This window comes from Macaca mulatta, chromosome 4 (assembly GCF_049350105.2).
Source record: "Macaca mulatta isolate MMU2019108-1 chromosome 4, T2T-MMU8v2.0, whole genome shotgun sequence".
NCBI classification, from domain to species: Eukaryota; Metazoa; Chordata; class Mammalia; order Primates; family Cercopithecidae; genus Macaca; species Macaca mulatta.
The window spans coordinates 104,062,303-104,081,670 of NC_133409.1; the positions used below are offsets into that span (position 1 = coordinate 104,062,303).

The following is a 19,368-nucleotide window of genomic DNA, read 5'->3' on the forward strand; positions in this document are numbered from 1 at the left end:
AGTCAATATTAAATATCCCTTAGTCCTGAGGTTTAGGAATGTTGATAAGGACAATGATGATAACCTACCAATTTCTGAACATTTACTATGCCTCAGGCAATGTGCTGCACAGTGTAATGTGTGGCATCTCAGTCAATCCTGCAACAGGAGGAAACTGAAGTTTATAGGGTGTCATGCAGCTCTAAGTGACTAACAAGAGATAAAGTCACAAAAATAGTTAAATGACAAATTATGAGGCAAAGGCTTTAAAATTTCAGGTATTTCCCAATTATGCCCTGGGCTGGTCCTTCCCTTTGCTGTTTTCCTCAACTCTAGTAAAATGCTGATCACTACTTCTCTTACTCACAAGGAACAGAGTAGAATATATATGTGGGGTTTAAAAAATTAACCCCCAGGCAATGAAAATATGTTTTCTTCAGCATAAGAAACAAAATTGGTATTAAACACCAAACGACACCTGGATTGCAGAAAAAAATCAATTACCAAGGGGGAAAAGTTTTGCAAGACAACTAGAACTAGGCAGTTAAACATTAGCATTCAATGGTTTGAAGTGTTTGGGTTTTGCAATGGTGTGGTTTGGAAGCTTTCCAGCAGAAAAGCTATTTTCTTTTAAGAGGATAACTCTCTGCAACATTTTCTTTGCTGAAATAATGTGATCCTTAATGACGTCTTATATGACCCAAACTTTAAATAGACCCTATTATTTTAGCTGACCTCATTCTAACCAGGTTTTTACAGGTCAGCCATGAACTATCAACAGCTTCCTGATAATTAATCCTACTTGCCCAAATAACTGTTAGCCTGTTAGCCTTATCTATGCTAAGAGGAAGCTTTTCTATGCACCAGACTTCCTCAGTGAATAAAACACAAACTGAAATTCTGCAGAAAGGGCCAACATTGTGAGGTTTGAGAATGAAGAAACAGATTGAAGATTACGACGCTGCCCTGTCTTCAGCTCCTTGCTTGCTGAAATTCTGTGGTTCATCTGGCACAGGAATGGCTTTACAGTAGAGTCAGCAGCACAACTGCTCAGATCAGGAGTGGTTCTCTGGATGACTATCAAGATGCATGGACGACAACAACATACGCAGTTACCTAAGTGGTCTGGATTGCTCTAAGAAGCAATGGGGGAAGATATCTCAAGTAGCCACTAGAGTTGTTTCCACTAGGGTTTAATTTTGTGCCATTAGAGGCTCATTCTTTTGACTCTGAAGAGCTCTAAGATTCTACTAGGAAAATACAGCTGCAGTCTTTGGTTGTCACCTACTCAAATGCAAGACTGGTGTTTGATAAAAGGAGGGAAAAGAGGCATGCTGTTGTAACTGATGCTGTCAGGACTCCAGGAAGAAGAAAGGTGATGAAATAACAAAATTGCTTTCTTCATTTGGTGAAGGGAGTAAGGAGCTCATGCTGGTCCCATCTAGCAATTTGTAAATGGGTTGTTTGAACATATGGGTCTTAACATGTTCATAGATTGTGGGTGTGTGTTTGTGTGTATAAAATGAAAAGGCTTATTATTAGATGTAGCCTTTTGTCAGCAGAGTATAAAGTTCCTCAGGTAAGGGCATGCTTTGTAATTAAAGGATTTCTGCATCTGCTAATTGCCCATGACATGTACCTTTTCTTTCCAAGTCACATTTCTGATTTTCAATAATGATTTATTACTAACCTGTTTTCTCATCAGGTTAAAAGCATATCCCAAATAGTTTAAATCCAATGTGCTCCAGTACATATAAAGAGACTTATTAAGATGATCTTTTCTAAGAAAGGTAATTGTATCTTACATTATACAAAACAAAACATAAACATGACATATAGTCCAGTGCAGTGTGCATTTTCATTTCTCACTGTGGCAATGATGTGAATTTTTGGACATGTTTATGGTGGTGACTTTATACATTAAACTGAGCAGAGACCAGATTGCATTGTGAAGTTTAGCAAAGCTAGAATTGAAAACTCAGAAGCCCAAGAAACATTCTTCAGAAGGAATGAAGACTGAGTAGATGTAGGATTTAATATTTCCTGCATGGTTTGGAAATATTCTGGATTTGTTTCTAAACTTTGCTAGACATATGTCAATGACTCAGAAAAGTCATGCTCAACAAAGAGGTGAGAGAATGACCTACTGGTGACCATCAGGTTCTGTTTCAATTTTTAAAATATGTATCCTTCAGGAAAAAAATGGCAGGTTACATGTCATTTTCCCATGTTAATGGTTCAATTTTACTAGATTTTTACTATGCTTAAGTTATAATTTTTCTTAAAGAATAGGTGGAACATAAACATAAGAATGTGAAACTTAAAATACATCACAGGACTCTGTTTCCTCTTTTTTTTATGTCTCCTTTTAGGTGACCTCTTCCATTTCCATGTATCTGAAGACATCTTTACCTTCTTTCTTTTACCATCACCACTTTAGTCTAGGTCAGTGCCTTTTTGATCACTATGAAGAATAACAAAATCACTTCACAATATAATCCAGTACTTGCAAATGCATGCCTATATGCACAAAAATTTGAGAGGAACTGTTATGAAATGATGTGGTGGTCTCTGATATTTTCTTTCTTTCTTTTTTTTTTTGACAGAGTCTCGCACTATTGCCCAGGCTGGCATGTAGAGGTGGGATCTTGGCTGACTGCAACCTCCACCTCCCGTGTTCAAGTGATTCTCATGTCTCAGCCTCCCAAGTAGCTGGGATTACAGGTGCCTGCCATCATGCCTAGCTAACTTTTGTATTTTTAGTAGAGGTGGGGTTTTGCCATGTTGACCAGGTTGGTCTCAAACTCCTGGCCTCAAGTGATCCACCTGCCTTGGCCTCCCAAAGTGCTGAGATTACAGGTGTGAGCCACTGTGCCTGGCTGATTTTTTCTATTGTACATTATTCTCTTTCAATGATATTGTGTGTTAAGACCACTAAAATGACTGTATAACACTGATGGGTTGTGACCTATAGTTTAGATAGCAGTAATCTAAAATAGCATCACCATTTGCCCAGATATCTGCAGCAGTCTATTAACCCGTTTCTCTTCTATTTTTCCCTCATGAATTCCCCATACGGCAGCAAAAAGGATCTCAAAAGACAAATCCAATCATGCAACTCTCCTGCTCAAAGCCTTCAATAGCTTCTTACACTTACACAAAAAAATCTAAACTCTTTCAAACTCCTCACCACACCTACATGATCTGACCTTTGACGTTCTGTTCAGCCTAATCTCATGCCATCTCTCCCTTCCTCTGCATGCTCTGGTTCCACAGAACACATTTCAGTTCCTCCAGTACAAGAGATTCTTGCCTGCCTGGGTACAAATTGCTCCCTCTGCCAGGAACACTCTTTCCCCAATTTCTCATGACTGGCTGGTGTTTACTCTTTAGTCTGGTCTTATTTTCTCTACAAAGACACCTTTTTTAACCATCCCAGTTACAGTGGATCATTCCTTCTTATTTTTTATTTCAACCCATTGTTTGAACACTTACACTTGGAAAGATGGAAAGAAAATATCACAGCTAGAAAACTGACCAAATAACAGGCAGGATGGGGGTGGGTAGAGGACTCACAGCAAGAGATAGTGGAGTCTTTTAGGGCTGGATGTGTTCATCTTAGGATTAAGGACTTAAAACTTTGGAACTATGACTTTGCACAATGTATCTTGCCTATAATGCCTGCCTTTTCATTTTTGTGTAATATCGAATTGTATTAATTTACAAAATTCTACATGCCTCTACTTTGCTAAGAAGGATGAAGGAAAGAAAGGGTTTGGTTACACATATGCTAACAATTTTTTTTTTTTTTGACAGGAAATACTGTTGAACCTAAGAGGCGGCAGAACAGCGGAAGCCTTCCTGAGTGCAGGGCCTGCCACTTGTTCAGGGGCCATGACTGGGGATGCTTTTGACCCCACAGCCATCTGAGATAAGCCACTTCTCAACTACCATGTCTTCAGATTCATCCACATGAAACTTGATAGAGCCCCATTTCTTTGAGATGTGGCCAGGCAACTTGAACTTGGTCCTGTGTAGGAACTCAATCACATGCTCCTTGTTCTGCACCTTGGTATGGATGGACATGATGACTTGGCCAATGTAAATTGTGGCCATGGTACCCTGGGGCTTTCCAGAGATACCCTTCACACCTGTTTGGAGCCTACACTGGGAACAGTGTAAGGTCAAAGGTCGGAGACATAACCATACATTGGAAACGGCTGTCTCCTATGTTCTTTAGAGCAACCCATATAAGAAACAAACTATGTATATGACAAAGGAGGCTGTTGTTTGTAGCCATTACACCGAGCCCCTGTGAGGAAAGGAGTGCAGCTGGCTTAATTGACTGCAGAAGATGAATAATTTTAAAAGTCTGCTGAGTCCCAGAATTCGGGGTGACAGTGGTAATCAGAGTGACAGAACTCTAGAGAAAGGCAGTGTTCATAGAAAAGAGTCAGAGGTTGCTGGTGGGGTCTGCTCCCACCAGCTGGAGGTTCTTTTCTTGATTCAGAACTCACAGAGTTTTATGTGGTGTTTTAATAAGAAAGATGTTTCCATCCTTGAACCATCCCTTCTCTAGCTTGGAGGTCCTTCCTGTGCTATAAAGATCACAGATAATTTGCTGGCTTTGTACAAGGGCAGTACTATTGAAAGGGACCTGCAAGCTTCTTTGTCCTAGGGACTAAAAGTCCCTATTTCTGCCCCAGCAGTTCCAAATCTATAAACAGATATTTTCACATGATATCACTCCTCACCAGTTGCCAGTTGGAGGATGGAGATGCAGGATATATTATAATAGTCGTTTCTGAGTTCAGGTAGAACTTGGAATCAGCCAAATTTGCCTTAGGCTCAAACTGTATGCCCTGAGAGATAACTCCCACAGTCTTAAGATTGAGAACATCATTTGAACTCCCATAGGCCTGATGCCTAGAAGGAGAGCAACCTGGTTTTTGCCCCTTCTTCTGCCTTTGCTGGTCTCCATGCCTAAGCATCACGTTCTATCCAGCTCCTGCAGATGAGTTAGCTGGCCTGAGTGCCTGCAAAGGACCAGGCATTCTCTAAGGCATATTTTACATGTTGCAAGGCGTATTTAGCATTCTCTAAGGCATACTCTAAGGCATATTTACATATTTACATTCATCTAATACTGGCCATTCTGTTTTTCCAGTCTGGTCTTCCTTCACAATCTTGGGTTTATCCCTTCTCAGCTCAGCACTAAGGGAGTGTTTCTTCAAAGCTCTAACATGTACTGTAGGTGCTGCTCCCAATGGTTCCCATCTTTCTGATTCCTTATAATTCCTCAGTAATGATTTGTGCTAACTATTTTTACTTTTTTCCCCTGAGTCTCAACCTTGAAGAGTTTACTGTGGCCACTTGAAATTAAGTATGGGCTGCTTTTAATGGGACTAATTGTTATAAGTTCTCATAGGAAGAATCAATTTCAAGAATGAGAAAAAAAAATCCATCCCCAGGGTTCCTACATCCTACCCTCGGCCTCATGATTTAATCACTTCATTTTAGAATAACGCACTCAGCTGTTTCCACATCAGCCACTGACTTTCCCCAAGAAACAAATAATAAGGAAGATGTGGCCTTAACTAAGATGGCCTTGCCATAGGTTAAAGGATCATGGACAGCTGATTTCTAGTGCCTTTAGATCATTGGAACAAAGCCAATTTCTTCCTCAGACCAGTTTGCTTTGATTTGCAATTTATTATTAACAAAATGAACTGGCTATTTTGGGACTTGGGTCTGAACTATTACCTAAATCCTGACTAATCATAGTTTGTGAGGTGCTGCAACAAATGCCTGCCTCTGTCTCTTTCATTCTTTTTCTTTCTCTTCCTCTCTCTTCTTTTTTTTTTTTTTTTTTTTTTTTTTAAGAATATCTTTTTCTGGAACAATGAAGCAGATAAGAAATACAGGAAACCATAGAGAGTTAAATAGCATTTATGGAATTGTGAGGATCATCTACTGACAGTAAGAGCAGTAACACAGAAACAGACTTCAACTGGCAAGAAACAGCAGGTCACTGCCTGCAGGGGTTGACCAGCTCAGAAACTTGACTGTTTCATGTGTTTGGGTAATGTAATCAAACACAGATGCTGAACCAACTTATGCTCTAATGACATTATATTTGCTATCTTCTACTTAATTGTAATTAAAGTTCAATTTCCTAGATCAATTAAATATATTAAAATATTTTATGGGCATTTATCAGCCTAAACTGATTTTTACAAACCACACAGTGGCGTCAGGAGGGTTCTGTGTTTGAGAAGGCAACAATGCTTTTCAGTGAGATACTACATTTGTCCATAGGCTTAGGGAGAATAATTTACATTTCAGTTTTACAAAATTAACATTATGGTCGGCTTTCAACTAGGTATGCAAAGGTCTTCAATTTTAAGTGGAAGAATGTCTGTGGGTGTGTGAATATTGAATGAATTTCTTATATTTAATTTCTGCTATAACTTAATAGCCAATAGACAATAAGAAATGTTGCTGTCAAAGAGGCTTTTATGGGAATGAACTGGAGAAAGAAGCATAATTCTATACAATGGATGGAAGAACACCATACATCTCAGATTTCTGAAGATGTAAAGAGATTTCAAATAGACTGTCCCTTTGTCCTTATAAGCATATTAGTTGTTAGGCCACATACTGTGATTTTTGATTTAGGATACATATTCACTATACTTAAATGTCCTAAAAGTGTAATAAGAACAAAAGTCATAGTCAAAATGTATATATGCTTATTATTGTAGAATTTGAGTGAGTAGTAACATAACATCCTCAGAAAAGGAAATGGTATGTTTTTAATTCTGTGTCCCATGTATGAGAGCAAAATTTGCAATCTAAAATTGATTAATTTTCATATATCACTTGATTAAAAAACAGAATAGTGGTGGAAGCTTCTGGAGTATTCCCAGAAGCATTAAAAGATAAACAATAGATGGACAAGTTAAATCTGCAATAAAATTCCATTAATCATATGTAGCTGAGGCTTTAGAAGTGAGTCATCAAATAATCTCTGGAAACTTTGAGGATATTTACTAAAATTTTAAAGCTGACTATATTCCAACTGAAAATGTTATCCCCCTAAGTTAAAAGAGAACTTTTATCCAACACACAGAACATATCTAGGTTATTTAATCTATATTATTTGCTAGGTGATTTTTAAATAACCATAGTTACTAGACCTAAAGGATTTATAGTAGGTGTCTGTTGCAGTGGTGATGGCACTAGATTGATTCAACAGTCATTTATTTGTATTAATGAATAGGAAATGAGAAAGAAGATTTGTGAAAGAACAAATAATCTAGGGGAGTTAATGAGCACATGTGTGTACACATACTCTAACTTCCCAAGGAGGCTATGTTGTACAGTGCTCTCCCCCACCCACCTTCAAATCTGCAGCCCACAGGTAGAGAGAGGGGGCCATGCCCTATATTAGGAGTTGAGGGGAGTCAAAGGCCAGGGTTACTCATGTTTTAGTGCAGTATAAAGTGCAGTCTGTAAAGCCTCTGGGTAATTTGATCAATGCAGGCATTCAAAATCTATAATGCGAGTTCCAGAGTAAATGTTTGGATCAACTTGATCTTTAATTAAATTTAGAAGAAAACTAAAATTTCCATTTTAGTTGAGTAAAAACAAGAAGTATAGCCAGATATCTGGCTGTTAAATATGATGTATATAAAATATCTAAATAATTAGTTTGTTTTTCAATTTTTGAATTCAAATGTCTGCTATCTTTAGACTCAAAGTGGATTAAGAATTAGTCATGATAATTCAATTTCTTTGATTTATGAAGAATGTGTAACTCAAAATAATGACCGATCCAATCTGTAAAGGGTAATTACTTTTATGTCGGAAATAGTTTTATGTCATTCCTGCACTTGGTCTAGAGTTACGTGTGTGTGTGTGTGTGTGTGTGTGTGTGTATACACACACATATATATAGAAATACAATACAATGTACTACAAAAACATAATTCAAATATTATGATAGTATATTTATTCAAATGATTTCCATGATTCCACAAATTTAGATGGCAATTACAGAGCTTCTAAATTTAGTATATAAAAATGATGCTAGAAAAATGGGTACCTACCATTTTTAAACATCTCTTTGAAATGTTAAACTCTCATATAAAAATCATAATAGTATGCATAATAACTAAAGTGAAATATACTATTCTTAACGTTATCATTTACTTTTAAGATAGTGAATTAAAAATACACTATTCTGCACTACTCTGAGCATGGACTAGACTTAATCTCCAAGTATTTCTAGCTCTCTAGAGTATACAAGGTGCCTGTCTCATGTCTGAGCACTTTGACCTCGACAAGCCCTGTAACCCACAGAACACAGATAATGTTCCAAGACAAGTCCAGACTTGTAGAAGACATAGACAAGTCATAAGTGTTTGCAAGAAACATTTCTTTTTTAAAACACAGCAACACAATCCATATCTAGTCAGTGTGAGGCTGACGAACTACTGCTCACAAAGATCTCACAATAAGTAAACAGAGTGGAATCTGGTTGCTAAGTTAATTCCAGTGAATTACAAAATAAAAAAAAAAAATCTTTGAAATTTCAATGGAAATCGGGGAGAAATTGTTGGGCAAAGAATCTTGAGTGCCATATATTTTTTCCCTTTCAATTATTTTAACAAGAGTTTATGTTAAGAATATCACTTTTATGCTAATCAATTATTCACTTCCATAAGTAATTATGAATTTCAAAACCTAGAGGGCAGTTCTGTTACCCTTTAGGGATATCTTACTCATCTAAACTATCAATATTCAGCCTTCTTAATCATGTGTCAATCCAAATTCTCTTTTATTTCCCAGCTCCGCTGCAGGAGTTGTAGTTTATTGGAAACTGTTATCTTCCAGTTGGACACTTTCATGGTTCAAATATCAATAACCTTTATAGCTTTTGTTCTCCTCTACACCTTCTTGGCTAATGCCTAATTTACTAGCATCTTTAAACCTTTTCTTTTGTTAGGAAAGAAAACTTGAATTTCTTTTATTCCATATTACCAGAATAAATTCTGGCATTTTAATGTAATTTCCTACAGAAAGTCTACAGCTCGTTTCCGTATTTACACTTAACAATCCCAGGGTTTTTAAGGTAGTCATATTTTTCTTCCTAGAGTCTGGTTTGAACAGTTCTTTTTTAAGTGTTTTAAAAATGTCCATTATCCGAGTAGCTTCAAGAGAAACTTTTGTTTAGTTATTATGTTTTGTTCAGTTTTTCAGACTTTCTAAGACTGTGTGTTTTTTGGTTGCTTATCACATTCCATAGTAATTTCTCCCAAACATCAAGATAACATTAGTTGTACTATTTAATTTGTAATTTGTTTGGCAACAGATAATTTTAAGGTCAGGAAACGAAGTTAACAGTAAAAGATAAAAACAAGTGATAGTAGAAATAATACTAAGAAGGTTCTTTCAAACACATATGCATTATTGAATCAATGTACGGTTTATGTATATATATGAGTAAATAGGCCTTCTACAGCTGCCATAAGTTTAAATCTCATATAAAAAAATCAATAATCAGTAGCTAACAAATGTATCAATATATGTTGTACAGGTAAGAAGTAGCTGAAAATATATCAAGATGAGCTGGATATAACATACCCATAGAATACAGCCTTATTTTTTACAAGGTACCCAAACATTTTTAGCTAAATTCCTTCTAGAAAAGAGAAATAATTTATTATATTCTTCCCTTGTACTCTTCACAAAACCTTACAGTTTCCACAAGTAAAATCAATACTTTCTTCAGGGCAGTTAAACATATTCCAGCACAAATTCACAAAAAAATTGTAATACAAATATTAAAGTTTACTTATTCATATTTGATGGTTTTTGAAAATATAGTGTATTTCTAGTTTACATTTTGCCAGATGAATGTAACTTTTGAATGTCTCTTTTGTCTGGAGTAAGGAAAACAGTCTGGTCCATGGGCTTGCAACACTGATTGAAACGGCAAAATTTCACAGAGATGTCACAACAGGAAGAAGTTCTGGCATAATCAGCACTGATAATAGCATAAGAAAATACTAGCTAGTCTTTCTGATGAAGAATTCTGCTAAAGGACAATCCAAATCAAGTTTGATTGTAAGAGCGATGATGTAGGTCTGACTGATCATATTGATTGCTTGCATACTGTATTTCCTAAACTCACTAATCTGTAACTGTGAATGGAGTTATTTTTATGCGGTCATACACTTCAAATAAACACACTTAAAATAAAATCTTAGGACATTACACTTATAAGATGCTCAACAGTAGAGTAGTGATGCTTTATACTATGTCCACAGGTGAGAATGTAGCCCACATAAAAAATCCTCTGTGTAGCTACAGGATCTCTTTAAACTTAGCTGTTTGATGCTGATCATTTAAATGCACTCACACTGATGTAAGATTAAACAGTGTGGTTAGAAGGGTTTTTGGCCCATGATGAGGGCAACTGAGTTTAACCTTAACTTTCCCATAACTAGCTGTGTAAATATAGGGAAGATCATCTAGCCTTTCTTCATCTCTAAACTTAGAACTTCATGCTAATCAGAACAGTTTTGAAGATAAAATAAGATAATATAGAAGAAAAATGATTGAAAAGTTTAAAACTATAAAAGCTAATCTGTTGATTACAAAGAATATACAAGTAATATGTTGAATGGTTATTCCCAAACTAAGCTGTATGTCATGGATGTTGCCAGTCTTCCACAGGCCCTGAATAATGCATAAACATTTTTTATTTTCCTGAAGGAACATAGGAAACATCATTTCACAAGCACCATTTCCCTGTGAAAACAGGTAATGTATTTTCCCAAGTGAGTTTTAATTTTTGCATGAGGCACTTTGATCAGTTGCTGTTCTACAAACACTAACTGGACAGCAGAGAGATGTCCAGTTCACTCTGCAAAGAAGGCATATGTGTGTGCATGCTTGGAAAAGCATGCAATACCCCAGTGGTCTCTGGAATTACTAGGATTTGGGCCACAAAGGCAGCAAATGGTTGGGGGACAGAGGCAGGTCGGGGAGTACTCAAATTCCTCACACTACCACTGCTCTGCCTGCATTGCAGGGTGCTTCTAGAAGTACACGCCACTTTTTGTGGAAAGGTTCCAAGAGCAGAAGTGGTAGAAGGTGGAAAGTCAAGAGAGAAAGTGGAGAGGGCTGGTGTGGAAAGACCAAGAGCAGGACAGGAATATGGGGGGAGACTGGCTAGAATGCTGTGAGAGAGGGAAGTAGCAGGCTTAATGGCAGGTTTTGTGTGTGTGTATGTGGGGGGTGGTGGTGGGGTGCTTTTTTCTCCTGTTTCTCCTTCTGGGTATGAACTTGAAGGAGTAATTTTGTATTTGGAGGCTTCCCATCTTCTGAAACCATTTTTGAGAAGGTAGGAAGCAGGGCAAGAAGGGGAAAGTACCACTGCTAAGTGAACTCGGGGCAGTCTTCAAACACCCCACTGTGTTTCAGTGTGTCACGTTTCTTGCAAATTCTCCATAAGGTGCTAGCTTGCTAGCTCTTCGCTGCCACGGAGGTCATTCGTGGCTGCTGGGGAAGAAGTGCCCATCTGCTTCTTCAGGTCATTGTGCATTCTGGCCCTCAGCAGTTGTTTCATGATAAAATCACTTGGTCTCCAAAGTTATGCCCAACCTGAATGTCCAGAACTTGAAAAGAAAGAAGAATCAGAGTGCAGTTCCAGCTCAAGTTTAAGTCTAGGAGGAACATGAGAAGACTGGGAACAAGCCAACTCACGGAATGTAAGGAACTGACGTGCATTAGTCTGAACCAAGGCTCTGTGATTTCTCTAAGATACTTAACTTTCTTGTGCCCTATCTTTCCTATGGAGATATAATGTGTACAGTTCTGGTTTTTAGAGAAAGTTTAGAAAATATAATGTATATAAAATATTTAGCAGAGCTTCTGGGATATAATAACAAACTCAATAATAATAACTATCATTAAGGCCAAAGCTGAACATCTTATTTTGCTAAGTCCAGATTGATTGTTACTGTAACTTTAAAAATAAGATGAACTAATTATAAGTGTTTCTTTCTCAAAATTGTATGTAAAGCTTTCCTTTAAAACCTTCAGAATAAGGACTTTTTATCTGCTCGCTTAGAAAGCAGTTTAAATTTAGGCTGTCCGTATTTCAGTTTTGTGGTGTTCTTAACTTTATCAACTAAGAGCTTCATATTGCCATAGGTTTTTGTTTTTTTCCTTTTAAGTAGGAAAAAGTAAATAATTTACCAAACAGGTTCAGAAGCTAAAGCCTGGGGGAAAAATTTAGCAACTTTGCATCTAAATTTAATCTAAGAGTAACTGTGTTGAGAAATATCTTAGTTGTGAATGTATTTGGAAAGTATAGACGTACTCATTTGATAATTATTTTGGCTATCTAGAAAAAAATTAATGGTTTCAATTGCAGAATCTGCAATTTTATGTAAGGATGGATATTTTTTCCTAGAATGTAAATATTATTTCAGTTTGAAGACAGGAAGAAGTGGGACAATGAAAAACATATGCTTTCATTCAACAATATGTAATGATTGGCCACTATGTATCAGGCACATATTAATCCAGTCAAAGATTAAATTGCCCACAAAAGCATTGCCAAAAGTAAGATATCCCAGATGTCCTAGTGCAGGAGGCAGTAGGGTCTGGATTATGGTTGGGAAAGGGGGAATGTTTTGTTAAAGGTTTAAGGAAGTGTCAGCCACAAAGCATTGGATGCTTGGGGGAGAGACGGTCTTGGCACACTGCTGCTGGGATTATCTTCTCCCCAGCATACAGCACATAAGCAGGCCCTGCAAGTCCAGCTTCATGCTGTACTTCCACCTCTCAGTTGTGCCCTCCATTTCTGGGAATGACCATGGGATCAGCCTTTGCTTGGGGGAGGGTTCCCACTTAGAGAACTGTAGTATGGTAGCTGTTGTCAGTGCAGTGCAAAGTGTGGCTGGGTCCTTGTGTCAGGATCACCCTGATAGCTTGCCAAAATGCAGATTCCTTTAGTGCTATAGAATGAAATCCTGGGTATGCATAGGCAGATGTCCATCAGCTCTAAGAGTCTTCTTTATTTTTAGTTTTTGGAGCACGGGTAAAAATAAAGTAAAAAATAATTGTAGTAGAGCTACACACACACACACACAGCCTTGATTTTTCAAGTGCAGTGTGTCTAACATTGGCTTTGTTTTAAAAAGGGGCAGAATTCATACCGGCCTTTGAAGGAAACATTTTTAACAGCGGTTTTTTTTTTTTTTTTCCTCTTCTCTTCTTTTCTCTTCTCTTTTCTCTCTCTTTTTTCATTTCTCTTTTCTTTCTCCCTTCCCTTCCCCTCCCTTCCTCCATTTTCTTTTCTTCTTTTCCCCCTCCCCTCCCCTTCATTCTTTCTTCCTTAAATCCTTGCTATTTGTGCTTGTCTTGTCTTCCAATAGAAGGTACTGGTAAGCTACAGACCACTCGCTACCCCGTAATGACCACTACACAGCATTCACAGCCAAATGGGTTGGGTTAAAGGCCTGACCCCACCACTTATTAGTTGTGGAACTTGGGAATGTTTCTGAATTTCTTGGATTCCTCTGTTTCTAGATCCCTAGGAGATGGAAATACCTTCTTCTTGAAGATTAAATTAGGTATTATGTTAAGGAGCTAAACAGGTTATAGCCCAGACGTGTTCAATAAGTTCCTGGTACTCAAACCTTATCTCAAGGCACTACCAATCTCATTTATTAATCACGGGGAGTGCACATATCTTTTCTCAAACATTCCCCAACTCTATACGCTTCCCTTTGTAGATAACGCTCTTCTCCTCTTTCCCCGACTACTGAAGGAACATCCATTCTTTCAAGAACCAGTCCAAATGACACCTTCTCGGGTGTCTCTCCGTTTCCTATGTCGTTAGCCCGCCACGCGATTTCGTCAGAATATACTTCTCTCATAATACATATGCAACTGAACCATAATTATGCACCTGGGTGCTATGCCCTCTGGATTATGTGAAATGTAGTCATTCTTAAATCTTCAGCACTTAGCTTGTTGACTGGCACTAAGAGGTCACTAAATGCTCTCTCTATACACATGCTCACACAAGAATATGCATATACATATATATGTATAAAACGCCTGGTTAAGATAGATTCATGCGCCGATGGCTGGTCCGAGGAACACATGGGTGTGCTCTGAAGGCAGCGATGGCCCTATGCGGACAGGGTAGTTGTCCTAGAGTCCCCAGGCGCACCTCAGTGCTTAGGCGCAGCGCTGAGGGGACGGCCTCTGCCACGGAGCCAGTCGGGTTTCTCCATTTTGGGACGCAGCTCGGCAGGGTACCGGCAGGGGGCGGCGTTGTCACGCAGCTGGATGCTCCACGGGTGACACCCCCGCACCCTACCCCTCACCCCCGAGCGGCGCAGCTTGGGCGACTAGGCCGGGGCTGCCCCCGTTAGGAGGTGCGGGCTGTTTGTCCTCCCAGTCTGGGCGGGCAGGGCTGAGCACGGTTTGGGGAGTATTCTGTGACCCGGTCATTCTCCCCTCTGCCCCACCTCAGTCCCCAGCAGCGTCTAGGCGCTGGGAAAGCTGCTCTGGCATAGTTGATGGAGGCAGAGAGCTGCCGAAGAGAGGGCCACAGTTTCTAGCAAAGACAGCGGTGGGCGGCGCGAGTGAGCGTGGGGAGAATTAGCTCTGCCGAATTCACCGAAACTGGATGGGATAATTCATTTTATTCTTGAAACTCCTATTTTACATCTCGTGGGAAACCAAATCGTATTCCACTACACTATGATGCACTTAAAATGGCCAAACCTTAGTGGGACGCGAGGAACGCGCTTGGCTGCCAATTTTCTGTGCGAGAACTGAGAACTCGCAGCAAAGGCACCCGACACCTAGCGGCCCTTCCCCTGGACTCGGAGGCAGCACTCACTCCCGGGGCGCGCTGTCCGCGGGGCACTGGGCCCGCCCAGTCCTCGGCGATTGGTTGCTCGCCCGCGTCTGCTCCGTGACGCACCTTGGCCCCCGAGACACACCGGCCCCTTGGAGCCACTCGTGCGCAAGAGCCGCACACGCCCGAGGCCCGTGGTGCCGCCCCCGCGCCTTCTCCGGCTGGCCCGGAGCTCCCCGGCGTGCTTCCCGAGGTTTCGAGAATCGAAACCCAGTTATCAACAAGCCCTTCCCACTCACGCGCCGTGACTGATTTGCGTGCACGAGTGAACTCATGAGTCCACGCTTGGACCAGGTTTATCAATGGAGTAAATGGTCTAGACACCGAGGTTTAAAAGAGCAGTAGTGAGGAACCTCCGGAGGCCAACAGTGGGAATCTCATGAAGGGCTGTATCCGCGAGAATTTTGGGAAGTTTCTGCAGTTGCAGGATTTTAGTCGCGATCTGGTTTTGATGATCAGTTATGATTCCTGGGGCATTTTAAGTGTCTCCTCCTGGGGAAAATGAAAAGAGATTTGTGGGAGGGGGCGTACATAAATGTATGTATAAATATATGAATCTACCGGCGCGCACAGTATCGGCACATACAGCCCAGCGCCTCGCGCTCACCGGCCGTCGTCCAGCACCAGCTGCTGGGCTAGTCCGCTGCGTGCCCTGCGGGAGGGGGCGGGCAGGGGGCGGCGCCCTATGCAGATGAGGAGGGTGTGGCGAGCGTGCCGCTCCGGGCCCCGGAAGCGCAGAGAAGCCCAGTATAAAAAAAGTACTGAAGACATTTTCCCCGCACAACTGCTAAAGCTCCAGAGACACGAGCGTGTGTGGCAGCAAGAGCCGCCACCTTCAGGACCACCGCAGCTGGGGTGGCAGCGGCGCGGGAGGGGGCGCGGGGAGGGAGTGGTGAGCGCAGGCGGCAGGGGTCTGGGAAAGACGAAGTCGCTAGTCGCTGTCGGAGCGCACTCGCAGCTCCTGGAAGTGTTGCCGCCTCGCGGTTTCTCTCTCGCTCGCTTCGCTCCTAGAAGGGGCGGCCGCCTCCAGGTGACACAGACGGGACTCTCGCTTGCGCTTTCCAGATGCATCAGAGATATTTTTGGTGCGGGGCTGCTCTGCGTGGGGCGGTGCGCGGCTGGGGACTGTAAGGGCCGGGGGAGGTAGAGTCTCCGAGGAGGCCTGGGGCCAGGGAACTATCGGGGGAGGGGGCGCTCTTTTCCTGGTTGGCCTCTGCCCTCCGCCGCCGCGCGTCCTCACCGCGCTCCTTTCCCTTTCCTTTTAGGACTGACCAGGGCCAAGTGGCGCTCGGCGGGCACTACATGGCGGAGGGCGAAGGGTACTTTGCCATGGCCGAGGACGAGCTGGCCTGCGGCCCCTACATCCCCCTAGGCGGCGACTTCGGCGGCGGCGACTTCGGCGGCGGCGACTTCGGCGGCGGCGACTTCGGCGGCGGCGACTTCGGCGGCGGCGACTTCGGCGGCGGCGGCAGCTTCGGTGGGCACTGCTTGGACTATTGCGAAAGCCCCACGGCGCACTGCAATGTGCTGAACTGGGAGCAAGTGCAGCGGCTGGACGGCATCCTGAGCGAGACCATTCCGATCCACGGGCGCGGCAACTTCCCCACGCTCGAGCTGCAGCCGAGCCTGATCGTGAAGGTGGTGCGGCGGCGCCTGGCCGAGAAGCGCATCGGCGTCCGCGACGTGCGCCTCAACGGCTCGGCCGCCAGCCACGTCCTGCACCAGGACAGCGGCCTGGGCTACAAGGACCTGGACCTCATCTTCTGCGCCGACCTGCGCGGGGAAGGGGAGTTTCAGACTGTGAAAGACGTCGTGCTGGACTGCCTGTTGGACTTCTTACCCGAGGGGGTGAACAAAGAGAAGATCACACCACTCACGCTCAAGGTAACACCACCCGAGATGCACTTGGGCCCTGACCCAGACTGGACCGGGTGTTATGGGGAGCGGGCAGAGGGGCGTCGGTTACATGCCATGAATCTGTGGCCATCACGAGTTTGGGCGCGCGTATTTCTTTGATTTTTGATTTTTAAAATGAGTAAACTGACGTGCGTGGACGGTGTTGTGTGTTTCCGTTTACTTGATGCTTTGGCGCTGCAACTCTTCTCCCAGGTCTCCCCTGCCCTCCCTTCTCTTCTTTCTCCTTATATTTTAACTCTTGGCTTTCCCTGTTGGAGTCTTGTCCAGAGTAGATTCTGATACTTGGCAGAATGAAATAATGTAAATAATTTTTTGAGACATTGTATGATCTAGTCTTTGGGAAAATGACAGCCTGAAGCAGAAGTGAGTCAATGAGTTTTTTCTTGTACTGGAAAAGGTGAATAGATTTCACAGCGGCATTCAGTTGACTCCGTGTTAAAGGTCTGTCTGGTGGTTCTCCGTGCTGGTTCATATGTTAAGGGTATAGTGGCACCCCCTCCCTACCCTCCACTTTAGTTCAAGACGGGTTTTTTATGATTAGTTAAAATTGTCTGAGGTGGCAGGGTCCCAGAATGTCATAATTTAGTTTATATATTTGATTGTAACTGCAGAGTGCCCCTGGAGGGACACAAGATACTGATAACATTGATTGCCGCAGGCGGAGAGGAGAGGAATTGGGTGGCTTGGAACAAGGGTGAGGCTGACTAACCTACCGCTGAATGCCCTTCCGAGTCTTTTGAATGTTGTTTGGATCTGTGTGAATATTGTGCCTATTAGACCATTTTCAAAAAGTAACACTTAAAAAGTCAGACATGACAACAGAACCTCTTACTACTGTGTTACGTCTGCCAAAAGCCTCAAACTATTACCTCTAGTCCCTTTCCCAGACAGTAAAACTACTCGTTAAAAGTATTTTTTTTTTTTTCTATTTTCAGAAGAACGTTTAAGCCTGTAGGTAGTGTTTGGCTGAAACTTGACAAAACAAAAGGGAAAGAGCAAAATAATTCTCAGCTGTGAAGAGGATGTATTTATTTATTTATTATTTATTTATTATTTTCTAGGTTTGCTCATTTTGTTTTATCTTTTAAATTGTAGGAAGCTTATGTGCAGAAAATGGTTAAAGTGTGCAATGACTCTGACCGATGGAGTCTTATATCCCTGTCAAACAACAGTGGCAAAAATGTGGAACTGAAATTTGTGGATTCCCTCCGGAGGCAGTTTGAATTCAGTGTAGATTCTTTTCAAATCAAATTAGACTCTCTTCTGCTCTTTTACGAATGTTCAGAGAACCCAATGACTGAGACATTTCACCCTACAATAATTGGGGAGAGCGTCTATGGCGATTTCCAGGAAGCCTTTGATCACCTTTGTAACAAGATAATTGCCACCAGGAACCCAGAGGAAATCCGAGGGGGAGGCCTACTTAAGTACTGCAACCTCTTGGTGAGGGGCTTTAGGCCCGCCTCTGATGAGATCAAGACCCTTCAGAGGTATATGTGTTCCAGGTTTTTCATCGACTTCTCAGACATTGGAGAGCAGCAGAGAAAACTGGAGTCCTATTTGCAGAACCACTTTGTGGGATTGGAAGACCGCAAGTATGAATATCTCATGACCCTTCATGGAGTGGTGAATGAGAGCACGGTGTGCCTGATGGGACATGAAAGAAGACAGACTTTAAACCTTATCACCATGCTGGCTATCCGGGTGTTAGCTGACCAAAATGTCATTCCTAATGTGGCTAATGTCACTTGCTATTACCAGCCAGCCCCCTATGTAGCAGATGCCAACTTTAGCAATTACTACATTGCACAGGTTCAGCCAGTATTCACGTGCCAGCAACAGACCTACTCCACTTGGCTACCCTGCAATTAAGAATCATTTAAAAATGTCCTATGGGGAAGCCATTTCAGACAAGACAGTAGAGAAAAAAAAAAAAAAAAGAAAGAAAAAAAAAAAAGAGTGATCCAGCCCTTATTAGGGATGTGTTTTGTGCAATGATGATATGCTCCTGGTTTTAAGTCTGGCAAAGCTTATGTATCTTTTAATAGATGTGGGAGCATGATCTTGAAAGGATCCTTTTCCCTAGTCCTCCCCTTATTCTCCTACCCAATTGGATTCTATCTTGCAAAAAAAGAGAGACCTGTCAGTAAAACCAACCAGGTTCTCCTCATATAACAAGAGAAGAAAAATGTTTGATGACAATATGGGTTTGCTGTATCTGCTCCCATAGCTTTGCCATAGGAAAAAAAAAAAAAAAAAGTGGAAAGTTTCTTTTAAGATGGAATTCATAAAAGGGAAAATACAGAAGAAAAAAGGTCTCACTCCAACTTGTGAATCAGTTCAGGAGTTCAGATATTAATAGTAACAATACAGGAAAAAGGGGAACTCCAACGTTGGGATTACTGTCTGAGGCTTGTAGCAAGTGCTTTCTGTGGAATGATCTTGTTTTGCTAACAAACGGCTTGCTCCGAATGAACAGTAGTAGGTTGGTGCAGTTCTCATAACAATCAGCAGAACTT

At 41.6% G+C, this 19,368-nt stretch overlaps 1 protein-coding gene, 1 long non-coding RNA gene and 1 other non-coding gene across 5 annotated transcripts; 2 read left to right on the forward strand and 1 right to left on the reverse strand.

The window, feature by feature from the left end:
* The first annotated feature begins 741 nt into the window (after positions 1-741).
* LOC144340728 (uncharacterized) lies at positions 742-6,191 on the forward strand. Its single transcript, XR_013417019.1, has 4 exons — positions 742-1,354; positions 2,352-2,424; positions 2,586-2,703; positions 3,796-6,191. It is a non-coding gene; the product is annotated as an uncharacterized LOC144340728 (long non-coding RNA).
* Positions 4,198-4,330, reverse strand: LOC114677864 (small nucleolar RNA SNORA70). The gene has a single exon (XR_003729293.2). It is a non-coding gene; the product is annotated as a small nucleolar RNA SNORA70 (small nucleolar RNA).
* A 9,519-nt stretch (positions 6,192-15,710) lies between the features above and the next one.
* Positions 15,711-19,133, forward strand: TENT5A (terminal nucleotidyltransferase 5A). 3 transcript variants are annotated; one of them, XM_078001247.1, is made up of 4 exons: positions 15,711-16,017; positions 16,198-16,303; positions 16,334-16,816; positions 17,945-19,133. In XM_078001247.1, the coding sequence occupies exons 1-4, from the start codon at positions 15,998-16,000 to the stop codon at positions 18,719-18,721; spliced, it is 1,386 nt and encodes a 461-aa protein (XP_077857373.1). In that variant the 5' UTR covers positions 15,711-15,997; the 3' UTR covers positions 18,722-19,133. The 3 variants fall into 3 exon arrangements, with proteins under 3 accessions (XP_077857373.1, XP_001082136.3, XP_001082391.2); XM_001082136.5 differs by having other exon boundaries at positions 16,198-16,816; XM_001082391.5 differs by having other exon boundaries at positions 15,711-15,962; positions 16,198-16,816.
* The last annotated feature ends 235 nt before the right edge of the window (positions 19,134-19,368 follow it).